Here is a 21698-nt window from a genome sequence, read left to right on the forward strand (position 1 = left end):
AGGATTTGAAGGCTTTTCTAAAATTCAGAGTCAGCTCAATCAGCTGGACCAGAGTATTTGAGAAATAAAATCGTTTGCATTTTCTCCTGAAGATCAAGGAAATCTTAGATTATCATGCCAGGAACAAACACTTCTGAGAATCCAGGCTCCTGCCTTGGCAGTAAAATGTTCTCTTCTGCTGACTCTGGAGAGGCCCCACAACTTTAAAGGAATTGTGAGAGAGACAGTAAAAATGGAACTAGTTTTAAAACTGCAGTTACTAAATGAGCATAAAATAAACTGGGCTGGAGGTTATAGCCTCCAGAAGATGGGAACAGGTTTCATTACTTTGAATTGATTCCCTCTGGCAGACACCCAGACTGGAGTTGACAGGCTCCGGAACAAGTTGTGTCTAGCTCTCTTTGGCTGGAGGGAGGATTGCTGAGAAATGGTGCTTTTGAAAGATGGCAAGAGGGCTGCCATATAAGAAAACAGTATTAGATTTTACTGATTGTGAACATCCCTTTTAGAAAGGTTACTTGATTTAATAAGCAACATGGGTTATGAGTTATAAAGAGGCTCCTCTGCTCCTAGGTAGAGGAAATAAATATTCAGTTATCAAAAATTGAATGTTTTACGTGAAATGCAGCTCAAAGTAAATCTTAAATGATCACAAGCCTTTTTAGAATTATTAGTGATTTAATGGACTTTGATTTCAAGAGACTAAAATATCCAGATGGTATATTATTACACATAAATTAGGATAAACTCGTGTACTCCCCTCCTTCCATTAACAGGAATGATTATTTATTTTTTACATAGGCTCTGCCTGAACTTCCAGTTAAATCAATGGGAGTTATATTGGGCCCTATTTCCATTGGCAAGTAGGACACTTTATAAGTATATTCATGACAACGCCCATGCTTCAAAAATTTAATTCAAATTAGATAAACCCGTGAACAGGAGCTGACCATGCTAAGTAAGAAAGTGGCCAGATTCAAGAGTGAAGATCAGGAGGATCTACAACAGATTGCCCATGTCCTTTTGCTTGATACTTGTGATGTCCTGCTTTGTTTAGCACATCTATTCATTTTAATTCAATATAATCAGGTACAGATCAGGCCAGAATGGAGATTAACTGTGAAAACCTAGTCAGAAGAAGCAAGCCTTGAGGAGATTTAAAAAGAGACAGATTAAGGTCTGCTGGCTCCACATGGTGCAATGAAAGATCACCTTTACAGAGAAGGAACAACAGCTGATGGACTGAAACAGCTAGCAAGGCAAGAAACATCATTTTGCTTTCCCTCTCTAAGAGCTTGTCTAGACATAGCTTTTGCACTGAGATAATGAATTAACTGATGAGGGATGTGATTTGTTTTCAGTCCATCCAATTAATCCAGTAGGATCCCTTGGTGGAGTTAGTACAGCTACACCAGCGAAGGGGCTTCGCTGCCGTTCCCACAGGGGAATAAATGATGCCAGAACAGGGCATGGGTGTTCCCATGTGGCTCTGCTGGCCCGTACTGCAGCTAGTGCAGCTGAAGCCCCACAACCTGTATGCATGCGTGCATGTGGGATCTGGCTTGGGTGTAGATGCGTTGCAAGAGAATGATACTTGGTTGGGGTGTGGTGCGTGAGAGAGAGAATGATACCTGGTTGGCGGGGGAAGAGGGAGAATGATACCTGGTTGGGGGGTGGGGGGTGAGAGATAATAGCACCTGGTTTGTGTGCATGTGAGAAAATTGTACCTGGTTTGGAGGAGGGTGGGGTGGGGGGGTCTGAGAAGGTACCTGGTTCAGCGTGTATGTGAAAGAGATCAGGGTTGGGATCGTGGTGCGTGTGTGTGACATAGTGAGGTACAGAGAACATACGTGTGTGTGTATGCAACCTGGTGTGGCACGTCACTGCGCGTGAGGTCCTGGTGGCAGTCCGGGGGTGCGTGGCCCGTGTCCGGGGGCGCTGTGCGAGCTGTGGCTGGGGCCCGGGGCGATCTGCCTTGCGCCCCTCAGGCCGCTCCGCGCCCGCGGCTCCAGCAGTAACGAGGCGACGGGGGCTGGCGGCCACGCGCCAGTCGCAGCGGGGGAGGGGGCGCGGCCACAGACTAGGCCGCCCCGAGGCGGAGCATTCGGCCGCAGCCGCGCAGGCGCCGAGCGAGGAGGCCGGGCCGGGGCTTTACCAGGGAAACGCGAGTGTTTGGGGGCGGCCATTAGCTGCCGAGCCCCGCCCCGCCCGCCATGCCCGTGCGCTTCAAGGTTTGTGGGGCCGGGCGCGAGGTATCGTGGGCGGGCGTAGGTGGGGTGGTGGGAGTTGGTCCTCGGCTCGGGCTCCGCGGCCCGGGCGACCTACCACAGTTCGGGGCACAGGCCGGACCTGTTTTATCCCGCTCGGCGCTGGGCTTAGCCGCCTCCCGGGAGCTGCCCGAGCTGTCAGGCGCTCGCAGAGCTGGATAGCCGCTGGGCTCCGGCGGGACGTGGCCCTAACGAAGCCTAACGTGGAGTTGGTAAACGTGCCCAGGCCGGGCACATCTGGGACTGGACACAGGACCACTAGCCTCAAAAAAAAAAAAAAAAAAAAAAAAAAAAAAAGAAAAAAAAAATTCTTACAGCACGCGCCCGAGGATGCCCACACTCGCACTGAGTGCGAGGGTCTTGGTGTGGACTCTCCCTAATCTAGCACATCCAGGTCGGCAAGGCCCTTAAAACACGCAGCCGTACCTCCAGGACCTGTGGTCAGATCAACCTGTGCTTGAGCTCCCCTGTCACTGACAGGATCCTTCCTCTCTCTCCGTGAAGTAGCAGGTTGTTCGTAAACTGGAAGAGGAAGATGTGCAAAAGAAATAGATTTCCCAAAAGAAGCTGGAGAAGCAGAGGGAGTAACAGATGTACATAAACAAAAAGAAAAGTCCTGTCACACAGTCTGCTGGCATCTTGGACTCATTCAAGGGCTCTTCTGGTGTCCTCTGTTCTGTGTCCCCCTTTGTACACTTGTTTTGGACTTTCAACTTTCATTCCCATCCCTGTTTTCTTCTTTAGTTGTCCCCTGTAATCACTTGATGTGCACTTAGTGTTCCCCTTCGATTAAGGGGGGCTTTTAGCTTTACTTGGTGGGCAATGGCCTATGCTCCTGATGCATATCCAGTAGGCCCGAGTCACACAGTAGCATAGAGTGATTGTTGAAAACCACAGTGAACTGGTTATGACTACGTTTTTTCCCCCACTGTTCTTGTTTTACTTGCAGCCTCCTGCATTTAAGGTCTAGGAAGCTGCAGGTGAGATGGGAAACAGTAGAGTATCTCACTTGGTGCAGTTCTGTTGTATTGTGAGATATGCCTACTACTGCCTATTAGGTCTAGTGTCTTTAATCTGTCCTCATATGGAAGCACTGCTGTAACACGGATTATCCTTGTTGCCCTTCTCTGTGCCTCCTTTGATCCTTTTTCAGGTGTGGGGAGTGAAACTGGGAGTGCTGAGGAAGGGTGGCATTGCCTGTAACTTGTGCTTTGTCTCTGGTGCAGGGATTGAGTGAATACAAGAGGAACTTCAAATGGAAGAAGTCGGGTCTGCAAGAGTCTTGTAGACCTTCGCAGGAACAGACGTCCTCTTGGGCAGGACTTCGCTCTGATCAACTAGGTAAAGAACTGGAAGTTGCTGGTGCAAAGCCATCAGTTTCAGGCTCTGTGCAACATACCAGTTTGGCAGAGGAGGAGCCTCTACTTATATATTACATAAAACCAGAAATACGTATGGTAAACTGAGCCACAAACAATACGTGGACACAGAGTTAGTATGAGATGCTGTGTTGCAGGGTGGCACATGTGTGAGTTAGTGTAACTTGGAGGTAATGAGTTGCACTTATTCGTGATGGAAGGTCCGTGCTGGTATGAAATAACAAGATTGTGATGAAGTCTGTTACTGAGAGACTTTCAGCAGACATCTGAAAGGGCAAGTCCATGTGTTACGGTCTAGTGCAGGAATGGCTAGCCTATGGCGTGCATATGAAAAATTACACAGGCAACCTCTGTGTGGCATATAGGAAGGGACAGGCAGCACTGTGGCAGATGGGGTAGGACAACAGATCACTCAGGGAAGGGATTGGAGTGGCGCTCAGGGAGTGTACAGGGCTAATTTGTTGTCTTCCTGCCAAAAAGTTTGGGCCCAACTGGTCTGGTGAATATGGTCTAGTGATCAGCGCATCACTGCCTTTCACTTCTGAAAACTGAATTGGGGAATTAGGAGTTAGTGTGACAGACAGGTGGGAATGAGAGGACATTACTTAGAAAGCAAAACCTTAGGTGGCAGTCAAAGAGAGGCAGGGATGTAGAAGACAAGTGCTAAAATGTTGGCAGAGGCAATTGAAGTACTTGGAAGACTAGCAGGAAAAGCTTGAACTTCTGCATAGCAAGGAGAATGATGAAAGCAGGGGTATAGATACAAATTAGTCTGCAGGGTACGTATTAAAGCAGTGGTTCTCAAACTTTTTTTGCGGACCGCTTGAAAATTGTTGGGGATCTCAGAGGACCCCTTAAACTTTTTTTTGTTCTACAAATCAGAGCGCACAACTCATATTTTAATATCAGTAGTCTTACTTTTCTAATGTGATGGATGTGTCTATTTTTTTGAGCAAAGTTTTGGGAAGTCGTGTGTAATGTTTGTCTGCTTTAGCCTTCGGTCACCTTTCTGTGAACCGCCTGAATGGAGCTTGCAGACCAGTGCTGGTCTGTGGACCACAGTTTGAGAACCTCTGAATTAGAGTATGATGGCTTGCCTTGTCTGAGCTTGAAACTTAAGTATTATAAGAGCCACATACCAATTGCAGTTAATCCAAGCACCAGGCCATTTGATCGGACAACTAGTATTTTACCAAAGATCCCTCCTGTCTCATCACCTTCTGATATAAGTACGCATGGGTCATTTGTGTGACACTGCTTTCCATAAGATACAGCTCTGTGCATGTGTGGAGCTTTTGTTTTTGAAATAATAAACTCTTAAGAGCAAGGATTCCTAACTATACAAATACCCTCTTAGGGAGAGGATAAAAATACATCTATACTATGATGTTAGTCATGTTGCATAATATGCTATTGGAAGGTGTTGAGATATAACATGCTAACTGATGTAGTAAGAACTTGTATAGAGTAGGAGGAACCTACTTTGTTTACTCAGAACCAAGACAAGGTGTTCTTTCCCATTCAACATGGAAGGGACCCCAAGTACGAGGTGGAGGGGAAGCATATACATTTTCTATACATCAAATCTAATTGAGGGTCATCTCAAATTCAAAGTCATTATGAGTTCATGTAAATATAGTATCTAGGAAAGCAGTGAGTTTCAAGGAAACTTGTCCTTTCTTTTTTGTGTCCTTGTGATAAGGGATTTAGCAGAATTTGCAGATTCACTGGAATCTCACAGGCCATTCCGTGAGTGTTTCTGCTGTGGCCTCACAACCTCTGGGCTGTCAGCCATGCACCTTGGTGCATGTGTCACCCTAGCTCCCAAGGAGACTTGTAAAGAGAGGCTTATGATATTAAGAGAGACTTATGTTATTAAGCACCAAGGATTTGAACACTACTGGGATGTTTTGAGTGGTGAACTGCCTAGGCCAGGAACTAATTTCTTCATATGAGGCCGTGGTTTCACGGAAGATGTACAGTTAAACTTTCAGCTGCGCTCCATGTGGAATCAAGCTTTTAATATGGGAAGTTAACTGTGCCGGTCACCTCTTTATTATTTATTTATTTTATTATATTGAGCAATCGGAGATCTCATCATGGGGTTTTTTTAGAGTAAACTTTGTACTCTCGTTTTAGTTTTTGTGAAATACCAAATGGTTTAGGAAAATGACATGATTTTTCACTTACAGAAAAATTTAACTTCATGCTAATAAGGACTGTAAATAAGTTCACTAAACTAAAACACAATGTTTTTGAACAATGAAACACAACATCTATATCTGCCTTTCTTTATTCTGTTCACCCAAGTAAAAATGTTTACTGATTCTTTTTCTTTTTTGATTGGAATATATTAATCACCATATATTTCTTAAACTAGTGCCTGCAATTTACAATTTACTTCAGTGTTCTTTCCATATCATTGGGGTTTTTATTTAATACAATTATTTTAGGAAAGAGTTTTAGCATGACAGTTACACTTAGTAATTTTTACATTGTTTTTGCAAGAGACTGAAGCAGAAGATAGGGTTTAAGATAGCCTGGAATGAGTGAAGGAACATGTTAGACAGTTCTTTTTCTTCAAACTGTATTTAAGTGGAGTTATTCAAATGGCACTGAGTTATCAGTTAGCAAGTAGAGTTTAGTATGTGCATGTCAGGTTCATTAAACAAAAGATCAGAATATCTCTTGTTGGTTCTCCCTGACTGCTTCACCTAAACCTGTCTTTCAGCTGTTGTCATTGTATGGTTGCATTTGGTAAGAATATTGAAGTAATTCTTTTCACCACCCACTTTTTTCCCACTGCAGTACTGTCAACTCCAACCTTTCAAAAATCATGCATCTCATCGAGAAAGTCATGAGATTTGCCAAAACCTTTCAGATTTATAAGAAAGGTTTCTTTATATTTGCTTCGTGATCTGCGCTTCATAACATTCAGGTTACCTTTTCAAGCTGTTCTCTGCAGTTGTTGGTTTAGAAACCTTTTATTAAATGGAAGCTAAAATCTCATGTAATCAATCATATATCTCCCAGATGTGGTGCTTTAAACTCAACATCAAATATCACAAGACTCACCATAATATCATTGATTTGTGATATCTTGAGTCAGCAACACTGCAGTCTTCTGCTTTATAGCTGTTGGTTTTTTGTTGTGTTTAGTTTGCATATCTGAATCTTTTGCTTTTATTTTGCTACCACTTCTTTTCTGGCCATATTTAATCACACACATGTGCAAAACCATTTCGTAAGCCACTATCATTCTGATATCTCCCTTATGTTTGGCTCCCTTATGGTTCCTTGCACTGAAATGTATAGTTAATAGTTTGTGCCAGTTTAAGAATTAATCACTTAACTAAACAGACCAGTTGGAACACTCATAGTTCCCTCCTACCATTTCCCAGTTGCTTCTTCAAAAGCTGCTTATGATGTTTATATGTTCTGGCACCCAAACATTCTCTGCATCTATCAGTGTACATGGTAGCCTCTGTTGGATAAAACCCTTGTTGTCTCACCAGACGCACCTAAATTTCCAAAAGAGTACTTTATAAGTCTTGGCAGCCATTCTTCCTAGCCGGGCATAATCTTTTGTCAGTTGTTCGGTATTCAAACAGATTTCTGATTACTTTTTTTGTTTAATCGCCTATCTTCTTCCTTAAATTGGTATGTATGTTTTGTCCTTATTCTCTTATATAAGAGGTTAGTTCTTGTATCCCTTAAAACTGTCCCAGATGATCAGTGTTGTATAATGGGTTATATGTGAAAAGATGTTTCCTCAATTTTTATAATTAAAAAGCATAACAAGTCATGAAATTGTTTTAAAAGTTACTCTAGATGATTATTTAGAAGAAATAATTAGTGCAGGTATCTATATTATCATAGTCCAGAATCAAATTGGAGGTATTACTGTCTTGCACTGCTTGCCAGTCATTGTAAGATGAGAACCTGTTCAGCAATGCACGTTTTCAACATGAATAAGTAGTTGAGGGAGATCATGATACTTTTGTCAGTGGAGTTGGATGGTAATAGTGGTTTTACTTTTATCGTATTCATTTTTTCCATTGATCTTGGTTTACATTTCTGTCCCTCTCTGTGTACTCCTGATTCCCATTGCAAAACAGTGTTCTGTGGCTAAATTTGTTTAATAGGTCATGATCCAGTGAGCAGGGGAAGTTCCACATCTTCCACTTAGTCCAGTGGGAATTGAAGTTATGCAGCATGTACCTGGAATTAATGGGATAAAACCATAGTTCTTAAATTGTCATTGCTCAAATAATCATTTTTAATAATCGGCAATACAATATACATTCATTTTTATTCTTCCTGTTTGATATTTTGGCATTGTGTCTTAACATCATAATACAAATATTTTACTGTTCTCAATCCTGATGTTTCTTTTGTAGGAATCATAAGAGAACCAAATTTCATTTCCAAGAGAAAGGTGCCTTACTATAACCCACAGATTTCAAAGTCCTTTGAATGGAGAGGAGACAATAATTTGAATGCCCTACCAGAAGCCGAAGTTCCTGGGCCTACAGAATTGCATGCAGATCACAATAACAATGATATAAATCAAGACAAAGTTGAGACACCCGATGCACCCAGGCTTCCTAAAACCGTTCGGTCTCACTCTGCAGATTCTAGAGTTGAATCTGCCATTGCCCTTGCAGGAAATACTAAGAAGAAGTCGCCACCTGCAACTCCTGTAAGACATAATTCAGCATCTGTCTCTCCAAAAAAGCACTTGGATAAAGTGGAAGATGGGGTATGAATTTAAAGACTTTTTTTCCTTTCTTGTGGCCCAAGGTATAAAAATTAGTAATCTGGCAGTTACAGGAAATTAAATACAGTTCAATTAGATTTCATGCTTATGGCTGTTTCTCTTTTTCCTATTTCTTGTTCATTTGGCTCTGTATTTTAACATTCATTTACATTTAATCTCCGTTATGTTTAGACTATTGTACTGAATTCTATTGCACTGAAGTCAGTGGAAGTCTGGCACTTGGCTTCAACTTAATTAGTATTTATAAAAAAATAGTAGGCTTCAAAGATGCTGGTTTTACTGAACCCAAATAACAGTGTTTAAGGCAGGAATGTCAAATACATGACTTGTGGAGCCATTTCATCTGGGTACCAGTGCTGTCCATGGGGTCATGGAGTAACTGACAGGCAGCATGCAGGGCACGCTAGATGATATTGCATGGGGCACGCTCTGGAGTGGCTCTGTGGTGGCTGTGGCTCCAGATACAAAATGTGGGACTGGTCTGTGGGGCTGAATGAGTTTGATGCCCCCGGGCTAAACAAAAATAAACACTGATGTGGATTGTAACAGATGGAGCTAGAAGAAATTACAGGGATAGACATGAAAATATGTTTTTTTTTTTCTGATTTCATTGTTTTTGTTTTGTTTTTGTTGTTGACAGTTTCACAGAGTTCTGCAAAAGAAAGCAGGCATGAATATTTTCCCTTTAACTAGTTTCCCAAGAAGTTCTGAATATCAAAGCCAGTTTATATGGAAGACTCCCCAAGAACTCTCTCCAATACTTGCAGCTGAACGGGTACTGTTTTTATCAAATAAGGAAGTAATTTAATTACTATGATTTTTCTGGGTAGTAATTCTGTTGCAATAGAATGACATGCATTTATATTGCTCCTTTGTTTCTCTAACCTATTAAAGCATATTACCACTGTATTCATAGTTACATTCATATGTGTGTTACCTTATATAGGGAAGTAAACAACCCATGGCTTGACAAGTAATTGGATCTGACCTACAGCAAAATAGGTAGAGAGGCAGTACACAACTTCGCCCAGCATGTCCCACTTCTTGTCCTGCACCATAATGCTGTTCCTCTCTGCAACAGCTCCTTCTGCAGCCCGCCCTGATCTATCCTCTCTTTCCTCTTACTGTGTCAGTCAATGCTTACTGTTGCTGCCAAATTTGGCTTTCCTCACTGTAGGGCTGTGCAAAACAGCACTGTTTCATTTTGACTTGTGTTTTGCTATTTCGAAAGGACAGTGTTTCATTTTGTTTTGTTTCATTCTGTTTCATCAAAACTGTTTCACCGTTTCAATGTGTTCGACATTTTGTCCATAGGCTATAATGGGGAATCATGAAAATGTCTGTAACTTTGTCATTTCTTGCCTGATTCGGATGAAAATTGCAGGGATGGTAGCCCCTTCTGAGGTCACGAAGCCTGCCAAGTCTCAAGGAGAGGTCCAGGGGTTTCTGGGAAACTGCACTTCAAGGTGCTGAGAACAAAACTTGTTCACGTGGCGGCAGCGGCAGTCTGCTGTCATCCTGCATGCCAGTCTGGGGTCCGACACCCCTGGGAGGGCTGTGGGGATGTGCCAGACTCCTCCCAGGGATGTGAGGCCCCAGATCTGAGCTTGGGATGACAGGAGGCTGCTGCTGTTGCCTGGGACCAGCGCTGGGCACAGCCTGGTGCTGCTGCTGGCTCCAGGCAGCGGTGGCAGCCTTCTGTCATCCCACATACAGATCTGTGGGCCCATACCCCTGGGAGCAGTCTGGCAGTGCTGGGAGGGCAGGTTGAGCTCCGTGGGGCTGGTGGAGCCGCTTGGGGCACAGCCCTGGCTTTTCCAATCTCCTGCCGCCAGGGTGCACTCCAAATGGCTCTTCCAGCCCCACGGAGCTCAGCCTGGTAGCGGGAGAGCCAATGGTGGAGCCGTTCAGAGCACAGCCCAGTGGCAGGAGGCAGGGGGGAGCCACTGGCCAGGGCTGCACTCAGAGCCAGGTATGCGCTCTCAGCGGCTCCACCACTGCTTCTCCACCACCTCCATGGGGCTGCGGAGCCTCCCAGGCTGTGCTCACCAGGGCTACACAAGCGGCTCTGCCATTGGCTCTCTGCTGCCTCCTGCCACTGGGCTGAGCTCATGAGGCTGGCAGAGCTGCTTGGAGCACAGCCCTGGTGAGCATGGCCTGGTGGCCAGAGGCTCTGCAGCCCCACAGAGCTGAGCCTAGTGGCAGGAGGCAGGGCTGCTCCAAGCATCTCTGCTAGCCCCATGGTGCTCAGCCCGGTGGCAGGAGGCAGCAGAGAGCCAGTGGCAGAGCTGCTTGTAGTACAGCCCTGGTCAGTGGCTCTCCCTTGCCTCCTGCTGCCAGGCTCAGCTCTGTGGGGCTGGTGGATCCACTCAGAGTGCAGCCTGGCGGTGGGAGGTGGGGGAGAGCCAGGGTTGCAGTCGGAGCAGCTCCGTCAGCCCTACGGACCTCAGCCTGGTGGCAGGAGAGCCAGTGGCAGAGCCACTGCTAGTGCAACCCTGGTGTGCGCAGTGTGGCGGCAGGAGGCTCCACAGCTCCACGGAGTTGAGTTTGGTGGTGCGAGGCAGGGGAGAGCCACTGGCCAGGGTTGTGCTCAGAGCCAGGGCTGTACTTGGAGTGGCTTCACCACTGGCTCTCCCACTGTTGGGCTGAGCTTCGTGGGGTTGGCGGAGCCACTCAGAACGCAGCCCTTCTTCCCACCACTGTGTTGCTTTGAAACTCGAAATGTTTCAAAACTTTTGAAACGTTTTGAGTGACCTTGTTTCTTTTCGAAGCTGTTTCAAAGCCTTTTGTTTCATTTTGATTTCACTGTTTCGAGCTCAAAATGTGTCAAAACAGTTCCACATGAAACACCCTTCAAAATTTCATGCAGCCGTACCTTACTGCCGTTGTAGATGAAAGCAGTGGATGTGGCAGCAGGTGGCTTTAGACACTGGGGAGGGGAGCACTGGCCTGAAGTTGTGGGTGTAATCAGTGGCCCATGGTGACAGCTGGGTCATAAACAGTGACCCGTTGTTCTAAAATTTTGTTGACTTCTGCCTTATAATGATAAGGTCCAATTCTACAGTCTCATATCTCCTCTCCTCCTCACTGGCTCTATGCATCCTAGAAGTTCTTGGTTGTTGTCACATCCTTCTGACAAGGGCATATTTCTTTTTGCAATCAATGGTAGTTGATATTAAAAACTTAGATCTCATTCAACATTATCCTTCCATCTTCTACTTGATTGACTAGAAGAGTGAACTGTATAGGAACGTCATTTTTCAGTGCTTAGGTGTCTTCATCCTAACTCACATTGTGCCTTTGGAAGTCACTGAAATTTCATTGAATTTCACTCTGCTTGATTCTTTATTGACCTCCTGGAGTTTCTTATTGGAACTTCTCTATGCATCATTTTCCTTATTGATCTAACAATTCATATAAATACTTTCATCTTCTGATGATACTTTGTTGTTTTCCTTCTTAGTAACTGCCCAGGTTTCACATCCATATAAAACAATAGGTCCTGTAATGGTTTTCTGTTTCAAGCTCTGTTGTTTGGAGCTAAAAATACTCTTGACTTAATTTCCTCCCTCATCAAATTACCTAGGAGCATTAATTACTAATATCCAAGTTGCTGCTATCTGTGAGTGTCATCTGCTGGAAGGGCTTGCCCAAGATCTCATGAGCTTGTAATCATCTATTTGTGTTTTTTTTTCACTGATCTTAAGACCAAGTTTTCTTTCTGTGTCAAGTCTTCAGCCATTATTTGTGTCTCCCTCTGATTAACCAAATTGTCATCATTCCAAAAAAAAGGATTCACTCCATCTTGATAATTCTGAAATAACTTTATTGCTTAATCCACTTTCAAGAACATGCATTGGGGATGGTACCTCTTCCTGTCATAATTGCATGTTAATGTAAAAAAAGGAAGAGATTTTACTCCCTGCTTGTATTCTGCTTTATGAGCTGCAAATACATGATTACACAATACTAACAAAACTATTAGGGACTCAAATTCTTTTATTTAAGGTCATCTTACATTGTACAATCTCATGTTGTCTTAAAATCTATAGCAACTATGTATGTATTCTGATCATATTGCTATCTTTTCTTGATTAGTGGGCAAATTCAAAATTTAACTCACAGTGAACCTATTTTTTTTTTTTTTTTTGGAACCCACACTGTTATTCTATTATATCCTCCCCTGCCCCCTCCCCGGGTATAATGGGTAATTCTACCTAAAATTATTAGTCATAGAATTTTTTGCATTGTAAAGCTGAAAGAAACACCACAGCAGTTTAAACATTCCACTTTCCCCCTACTCCCTTTCAAAATTAGATATATGATTGCTTCCTTCCATTCCTTGGAATTTTTTTCATGCCTCTAAACCAAAAGAATTGGTTTGTAAAGTCTTTGACTTAACTTAACCCTTTCTGGTTTTAATATTTCAGTGGTGTTAAAAACAACACCTAGTGTTTTGACAGTCCATAAATAACTCACGTGTCTGGAATGTATGTTGTTCATCTTTATCCATGTTATCTTCAGAAGTTCAGCAAATTACTCCCTTAATCTTTCTTTAATATAATTCTTTATAGCTAAAAAATATCCCATTTTCCTTTATCAAAATTATTTAGGCTTAATAAATAAGCCAAGGCAGTGATGGAGTTCAGGTTAGCTATGGGAGTCAAGGTCAATAAGAAGTTCTTGTTTAGGTATATAAGCAGTAGGAGGAAAACAAATGGAAGTGTGGGATCCCTGCTTAACACCTTGGGACAGCTCATAACTGACATTCAGGAAAAAACTGAACTCCTGAATGCCTACTTTGCTTTGGTATTTCACCAGACCAAGGAGAAAATCAAGTGAGATAAGGTTTATAGGGGACGTGCCGGGACTGACAGCCTCTCCACTGTGGATGCTGAGTGGGTGCAATACCAATTAGAAAAGCTAGACATTACAAATCAGCAGGTCCAGATGGACTCCATCCGAGAGTGCTAAAGGAGTTTGCTGAGGTCATCATGGAATCCCTGGCAAAGCTTTTTCAGAATTTGTGGCACATGGGAAATTCCTGAGGATTGGAAGAGGGCCAACATTGTTCCCATCTTCAAGAATGGGAAGAGGGAGGACCTGGGCAACTGTAGGCCAGTCAACCTAAACTCCATCCCAGGGAAGATCCTGGAAAAGTTCATTAAAGAATCTATGTGTGATACGCTCGTAGAAGATAAGGTTCTGAATGACAGCCAGCATGGCTTTGTTGCGGGTAGGTCTTGTTTTACTAATCGTCTCCTACGATTAGTGGGCACCCCTGGGGAAGACCAGGACCCATGGATACAAACTCCTGGAATGCCACTTCAAACTTAATGCCAGGAAAAACTCCTTCACAGTCAGGGTGTCCAGACTGTGGTGCATTCACCTACCCTGGAGGTTTTCAAAAGTAGACTAGACAGTCACCTCACTGGGGTCACTTAACCCCAGTTGTCCTCCTGCCTAGAGCGGGGTGAGGGGGGCTGGACCTGACGATCTGCAAGATTTCTTCCAGCCCCTAACAATCTATGACTCTATGAATAGTTGTTTCTTTATACAGTACCCTTGTGAAACACTCTTCTTTTAGTAGTTCTTCTGTTCTTAGAGACCTGCAACTACCCTAAGATAGCCGCACTGCTTCCAGTTCAGGAGTTGGCATACATAGAGTGAGTGTTTCAGTATGGCATTGGCTTCCACCATGAGTGAGTTGTAGAGACACCTTCTCTTATCGCTGTTCTTACAAGAGTAGTCTCAGTCACAATTGACTCCCCTTAGACTTGTGCTGTTCTGGTTCTTGTTAATCTTTTATTTCTCCAGTGGCATCATACATATAAACAAGTTTGATATTTTGTTCTCTCTTTCATCCTTATAAAAATTATATTAATAACATGTATAATACTCTATTAACTCTTGATTATGAAAACTGGTATTCCAGGAGGATCAGGAAGTCTATCAATAAGAGTTGTTCTTTATTTTTTTTCACTTCGCTGCATGGTTTATTCATATTGAATAAAGATCATGCAAAATGCTTAAATCAATTGAACTATTTTGTATAGTAAATTAAAACAAATGCAAGTATTTGCAAGAGTTTAAGACAACATTTTATCATACAATTCTAGTTATTAACAAACTGTTTTTACTTGATTGCTCTCAGCTACATCCTTAAGATCGTAATCTTATGAAAAATACATCTAAATGTTAAACTAATGGAAATACCTGTTCCTTGAGCAGGTATATTTGAGAAAAGTCTAACTGAAGCCCACATGGCAAAGCTGTGGAAACTTATCTCTGCAGCATATGGCATGATCATGAAATCTCAATAGTCTGTGAGGAGATGAGGGTCAGACCTTTTGTAATTAAGCAAATCCTGTATCTCAGATTAGAGACATTAACTGCAGAACAGGGAATGGATCAAATTACTATATAACATGTCACCTTTTAAGCCATGAAACAATCATTTGGTACTTGTTGACAGAAACAACTCTAATGGCTGTACTGGAGGGGTCATGGTAAATGTTTTAAAAAATCTGTGATGTTGAGAAAAAAACAGTATAGTAAATTATACAGATTTATCAACCAGCCACTGTCTTAACCAAAGAAAATATGCTCTGCTTATGAAATCCTCAAAAAGGAACAGTATTTAGGTCCAGAATCAAATGCATCTTTCTTGTGTTGCTTACAAGTCTATTGGTTAATTTTAGAAAATGAATGTTCATGTTCTCTTTGTTCATCTGCATGCATGCATGAATCTCGTAAGTGGTTGCTTTTGAAAATGTAGCCTTAAGATCAGCTGATTAACGTATTTCCTTGTGTACGTTCCCCACTCCATCCATCTAAAGGTTATTCATAACGCAAGCAAATCCATCCCCACATTTAAGTCTCCTGTGGTTACTCCTGAAACTGAGTATGAGAGAAGTTTCAAAGTTTCTGTTCCACCTAAGGAACAAAAAGTGAGAAATGATTTGGAAGAAGAAGAAAAATTGCCTATATGTGAACAAATAAATCTCTCACCTGATGGAAAGGTATTAATATGCTAGTTATATTTTTGGATTGTTGTTTCTATCTTTTTTTGTCTGTTAGGTTTTTATATCTTGTATCCTGCAGCCCAAGCCACTGGCAAAAGGCCTATTCTAAAAAGCAGCTCTAAAAATAATATTGTGAGGTTCCATGTATGTTTCAGTGGTTTTTCTGTGTCACAGGCATTCAGTCTGCAAGTAAAAAGGCTGGACCATTTCCTGCCAACCATCTAGCTGGCAGCCTGAATCCTTAGTTTTGACTCTGAGGATGCCTATACCTATACACTGAAGCTGCTCCAATGCTCTTTAGTTACAATGCATCAGAGCAGATTTGATTAATTGAGTCTCCTGGAGTGTGGTAATTATTGTGCTGCAGCAGCCTCCAATGTCATGTGTATCAGCGTTCCTGCACTAAAAAATGGTTAAAGCGCCTGTGCCATCACTTTTCAATGTGGGGATGCTGATATACGCGACACTCTGGGCGTTTCCTCAGAGCCACTCTAATTAGAGCACCCCTCCTCCCCTGCCCTTCCCAGAGCACATGTATAAATGACCTGAGTTTCAAACTCTTCTTTCCTTTTTATTATAACGAGTGATAAGGCTTCTGCGTGCTAGTTTGTGGGATTATTAGCACCAGTGCAGTCCTGTTATACACAAGAAGTAGAGTTCATTGTATTTCTGTTGGCTTTATTGGTCTCTAGGAGTAACAGAAGTGAAAAACAGAAGTCAGTAGCTATGTATATTTAAATCTGTAGAAGAACAAATCTAATGTGTAAAGAAACCATTAGTTTTCATATACTTCAAGTAAAAATGGCTGCAGGGTGATAATTCAGTACTTTTTACTTGCTTTTAAGTCGATAGATACATGCAGTTCTAAGATGGTACACACTGTAGTCTACACAGATTCCAGTGTACAGTTCAAACATTAAATATTCTGTTAAGCACTGACAGCAGTTACTCATCTGTTATGCCTTATCTCACAATACTTATCAGAAAGCATCCAGCAAATCCAAATGTGACTAGAACTGATGTATCTGAGATTTTGGAGAGGTAAAAGAAAAATAAGCAGGAAAAAAATCTTTAAAGGGGGGGGGGGCAAATCAACCTTTTGTATATTGCAAATTAGCAAGGGTACAAAGCCACTCTTCTAAATTGTCCTCCTGTGTCTCTTTTTGGACCACATCAAAAATAATAAAACAAGTCCAACCTTTTCCCTTACTTTCGTGCAGTGTTAACTCTTTATAATACTTTTAAAAGATTGGGACATTCATGTGCTAAGATTTGTAAAATTTAGCTACTTATACAGGCCTCATACAATTTTATTCCTATATTTCATGTTAAATTTATTTCATAAAGTGTATGGGATATTGCATGGCTGAGTTAAAATTAAGGTTCTGATTGTGATATTATTCAAACAGATTTTTTTTTTTTAAAAAGAACAAGTTTAACATTATATTGTTGCATTAAATATGTGTATGACTTGAAAGTTAAGTATTGTACTATGTTAAGTAATGGCCACTGCCAAATAGAGTTTGAGTTTGCAGAGTTCAGAATTTGTTAGCTAATATGGTATTTTTAAAATTCTTTGCCTCAGAATACAAGGAAAGAAATGTTTCTAAAGTCAACAGAAGATTCATCAAAACAAGGAAAATCAGAAACAGAACAGAAACAACCTAAACAAAAAAATAAACAACATGTTACTCAAAAACCCTTCTCTTTCTATACAAGTCTTAGGTATGTATAATGTAGGAAAATCTAATTTAGTATTTAGGTATTCAGCCATCTAATATATCAAGGGGTAGGTGGGCTGCCTTCAGCATTTTGAGAGAGTAATCACTAGTGCAGTAGCCCAAGGTGTCTAAACCAGACTTGTGATTGTATTTATGTGGGTAAGCGTAGAAGTAGTAGCATCTTTCATCAGCATACTTTTGCACCACTGCAATGCTGGAAATGGAAGCTTTGCAGCTGTGTTGTTTCTTTTCATTCTCCTGGTGCAATCTACAAGTGTTACTGCCCAACTTTTAAATTATTGCTCTTACCACTATTACCTGTCCAATTTCTTACTTACTGGCCTCATACAGGTCCCGAATCAATCCAGGTGGTGTTTGCCCACTCTCTAGGACATTCTGTTTTACAGAATAACTTCAGAAGAAATGAAAAAAAATAAAAGTGAAACATCAGCTTAACATGAACATTTTTCTATCCTATGGAAAGTCACCTAAAAATATGGGTGGGGAACCTCAGTCAGATGCTGCTAAGGCAGGGGTGGGCAAAATGCAGCCCTCAGGCCAGATGTGGCTCACCAGACCATTCTGTCTAGCCTGTGGGGCCCCCCCAAAATTTAGAAAATTAATATTTATCTGCCCATGGCTGCCTGTCATGCGGCCCTTGGTGTCTTGCCAAAACTCAGTAAGCGGCCCTCCAGCCGAAATAATTGCCTGCCCCTGTGCTTAAAGGTATCCAAACAAATTTATGCCCTCCAGTAATCTTTGTACGGGTTGCCATGGCACTTCAGGGCACTGCATTAGCTCACGTGTCAGATTTAAAGGAGAAGAAAACCCCCCAAAATTACATCAAGCAAAAATCAGAATGCTAATCCACATCTGTTTAATATACTGGTACAGTGTTTTTCAACCTTTTTTCATTTGCGTACCCCTAAAAAATTTTGAATGGAGATGCAGATTCCTTTGGAAATGTTGAATGTGGGTGTGGATATTAATGTACTTTTGATCATAGTCATCCTCTGCATACCCCTGAGACATAGGGTGTGTGTAGATGAAACGGGGTTCCTAAATTGAAGTGGCAGGTTTTATAAAACACGGCTTCAATTTAAGACCGATTTTAAACCCCCGTGTCGTGTACACACCTTGCTGACTTGCCTGCCTCTCCGGTGGGGAGAGGAGGGTGAGCTGCTGGTGGGCAGAGAGGTCCCTGGGCTGCAAGGGCGGGGCTAGTACTTTCCTCTGCAGCAACAGCCCGCCTCCCCCTCCTCCCCCCCCATGGCACTGCAGCCACGGAGGGAAGCACCAGGCCCCCACGTAGTTTAGGTAGACTCTGGTGGAGGTGGGGGGAGGAAGATCAGGCTCGCCGCTTTTCTTGGGCGGAGCCTGCTTTCCTTGGTTTCTGCCAGGCTGCCTGCAGGGCTTTCTGCAGAGCTGTGGAGCTTCACAGAACCCAGTGCTTCGCTCTGCAGCTGTAGGCGCAGCAAACTAAAACTCCTTGCCGTTTTGTTTGCTGCGCCTCAAGTCATTTAAGGTGCCTTATGCCGCTGAATTTACTACAGTGGCTGGAATTAATGCACAATACACCGCTGAGGTGTGCGAACACTGACACCATTAAAGCAGTGCAAAAGCATTTAGCCTGCTTTAATGTGTTGTGCGCACATGCCCCTTGTTTCGTCTACACATGGCCATAGTCCGCAGACCTCCAGGGGTGCACGGACCACATATTAAAATACACTGCTTTAGTAAATCCCTGAGCTTTTTAATGGTTCTGTTTCATCCGTGCATCTTTCTGGACGTTTTGCAGCATTAGGTTGTTGATGAGAGTGAAGCCTAGGTTTTGTCAGTCTAGGCCTGGATCATTCTTATCTTTTGGATCTGGGAAGACAATAGTTTGTTTAGTTTAAAAGCAACAAAATTAATTTCATTAGTAGTGTGGGGGGAAAAAATCAATGAATATAATGGAAACAAACTCCTTAACTTCTTGGACTTCGTGTATCAGCCAGTAAGCAAAGAATTAATTTAGCAGTGGTTTGAGAAGAAAGGATCCTCTGCCATGGCATCTGCCACACTGGGAACAGAAGCCATTCCTCACGTGATCTCAGGAGTGCAGCTATTTGTGCAGGACAGAAGATTGCAAAGTAATCATTAGGCAAACCAAAATTGTGATCACGTTCAAACATGTAATGTGCATTTACTGATTTGGGGAGATGCCTTACGCTGTGTTTCCTGAACAGAATGACTAATGTGGATGCACCACAGATTTGTATTTTGGGCTGATTTAGTCACATTGTCACAGTAAAACATAAGGAAACAACTTCTGCCAGTTTCAAAGAAGCCTCAGTCTATATTAGGCACCCAAATAAGCAGTTTGTCTTGTAAAAGTGCTCAGCAGTTCTTAACAATAGACAAAGCTATTTTTTATGGGTCTATGCATGTAATAAAAGAGGAAGACAAAATTGTCTTTAATAAATGCTGGACACTTTGAAATTGGGTTGGGCCTAACTCAAGATACATTTCTTCACTCCCCCCACCCTCCAATGTCTTGGTCTGGGAATTCAGCTTAATTGTTTTCATGCATCTTGTATAATGTAAAAGCACTTTTGTGTTCACATAATTGTGAAATTGTTTTGTTCCCCACCCCCCAGATGTCCTAGGAAGATGAACACAGAATATAGATCAAAATTTTTGTCTCCAGCACAGTATGTATACAAAGATGGAGCCTGGTCACGTATCAGACACAATGTTCCCAATCAAGTGAGTATTTGCATAAACATGTTAAGCATGTGAATAATCTTTTAAGGCTCAATTTGTCAGATTACCAGGATTCCCCCATTGGGGGAATTTAGGTTTTACTCCCTTTGTAGATGCATCCTTCCCAAATGTTTCCATGCTGCCAAATACTTGGAATAATTGTGGTCTGTACAGCTGGAACTGTTACTCCATAATGCTGTACTACTTTGAAGCATTTCAGTTCTTGTTATGTGTGTACAGGGAGAGGAGACCCCCAGAATCCCATAGTGCTTTGCTTTTCTCTTCACCCAACTCTGTGGAGGAGGGAGGGAGAGGGAGAGCAGGGTGGACAGTCTGGGAGGGTGACTAATAATCTGTCAGAATGTGCAGCTGCTGGGTCCCACTCCCTGGTCCTGCTGCTTCAGTTCTTGGAGGCCTGCCACTGCCATCAGGGATGCTACTCTGCTGTTTGGAAGAGGTGACTGTAGTATACACAGGCTTGGCAGAATCCAATTTTTATCGATAACCATGGATAAACATTGATTTAACCTGTTCCTCACAGACTGACAGAAATATTTTTAATTGGTAATCATCAAATGAATAGCAAGGGGACTTAAAAAAATCTGGAGAAGGGGGTATAGAAATCTATGGATGCACATGGTGCCCCCTACCCCAGATGTGCACACATGCGCGCACACACACTGCTCCTTTGGCAGTGGGTTAAGCAGCCTTTGCAGGTAAATTGTGCTGGGCGGTGGGTTTGGAGGGGCAGGGCTATTGGCAATTGGGAGCCCAGTGCGGCTGGCCACCCTCTGTGCCCAGGTCTCAGCAAGGGATCTGGTACCAAACTCCAGGTGAGCCTAGGCTGGCCCCTGCATGATTGGGTCTGTCTGGGAATTTGGCCCCTGCCCTTAACACACAGGGGTTGAGCTGGGCAGGAGCTCTGAGAACACATGGGGAGGCAGCATAATCAGGGCAGGGTGCGCAAGGGTGGCCCAAATATGTGTGCTTCCAGTTGTGACTAGGCCTCCCAGGCCTCGATGTGGTAAGTTCCAGAGGATGTGTCTACATGAAATGTTTTACTGCAAATTAGCTTAGTTTACTGGGCAGTAAGCATGTGCGTCTACACGTGTACATGTTTACTGCACAGTAAACCTTTCTAATCTTTAGTAAATTTGCTAACTGGAAAAGTAAGTAGCAAATTTATTTGTGATTACTAATTACACAGTAGTGCTTGTGTAGACACTTAACCTGAAGCAAATCTGCTCCCAGTCAGCTGGCCACTAGGGAGCTCCCTGCCCCTGGGAGCTGCCTGCTGCTGGGGCAGGCTCTACTGCTGGAGTCTGGGCGAGGACTGTGTCCCCCCTGTCCTGGCAGCAGAGAGCTCCAAGGCCCACAGTCTGATGTCATGATCAGGGAGTGGGCTGGGAGTTCCTTATCTCTCAGCCCCTGCTTTGTCATCACAATTGGGAGAGGGGGGCTGGGAGACCTGTATCTCCCAGCACCAGCTCCGTGGTCACAGGACTGGTGCTGGGAGATACTTATTCCCCTGCTGGTGGGAACTGGGGAGCCTGTTCCCCACCCAGCTCCACAATCCAGCCCCTGACCTGCAGTTATCGAGCAGGGGCTGGGAACTGTCCTAGTCAGGGGCAGGTCACAGCCTTGCACCCCTATCAGGTGATTGAGGCATGGGGCTTAGAAAGAAGTGCAGGGGTGGGGCAGGTCCCTGATCAGGAAGCCAGGGATAGGAGATTCCTGCTGCTGGGACAAGGGGATATTATACCTCCCCTGGTAGCAGGCAG

General features: G+C 43.1%; 1 protein-coding gene across 4 annotated transcripts in view; it reads left to right on the top strand.

The window, feature by feature from the left end:
• Positions 1 to 2155: 2155 nt before the first annotated feature.
• Positions 2156 to 21698, top strand: part of MDM1 (Mdm1 nuclear protein) — a 37643-nt gene continuing 18100 nt past the window's right edge. For 2 of the 4 annotated variants that reach the window (XM_019543254.1, XM_019543256.1), the window contains exons 1-7: positions 2156 to 2231; positions 3494 to 3608; positions 8047 to 8408; positions 9067 to 9201; positions 15266 to 15448; positions 17037 to 17176; positions 19812 to 19920. In XM_019543254.1, coding sequence (XP_019398799.1) covers positions 2214 to 2231; positions 3494 to 3608; positions 8047 to 8408; positions 9067 to 9201; positions 15266 to 15448; positions 17037 to 17176; positions 19812 to 19920 — 1062 coding nt within the window. In that variant the 5' untranslated portion in view covers positions 2156 to 2213. The remainder of the gene's footprint in view (positions 2232 to 3493; positions 3609 to 8046; positions 8409 to 9066; positions 9202 to 15265; positions 15449 to 17036; positions 17177 to 19811; positions 19921 to 21698) is intronic. The other 2 variants (XM_019543255.1, XM_019543257.1) reach the window with 2 other exon arrangements.

Source organism: Crocodylus porosus, unplaced genomic scaffold, assembly GCF_001723895.1.
Source record: "Crocodylus porosus isolate Cpor-Errol unplaced genomic scaffold, CroPor_comp1, whole genome shotgun sequence".
Classification (NCBI taxonomy): Eukaryota; Metazoa; Chordata; order Crocodylia; family Crocodylidae; genus Crocodylus; species Crocodylus porosus.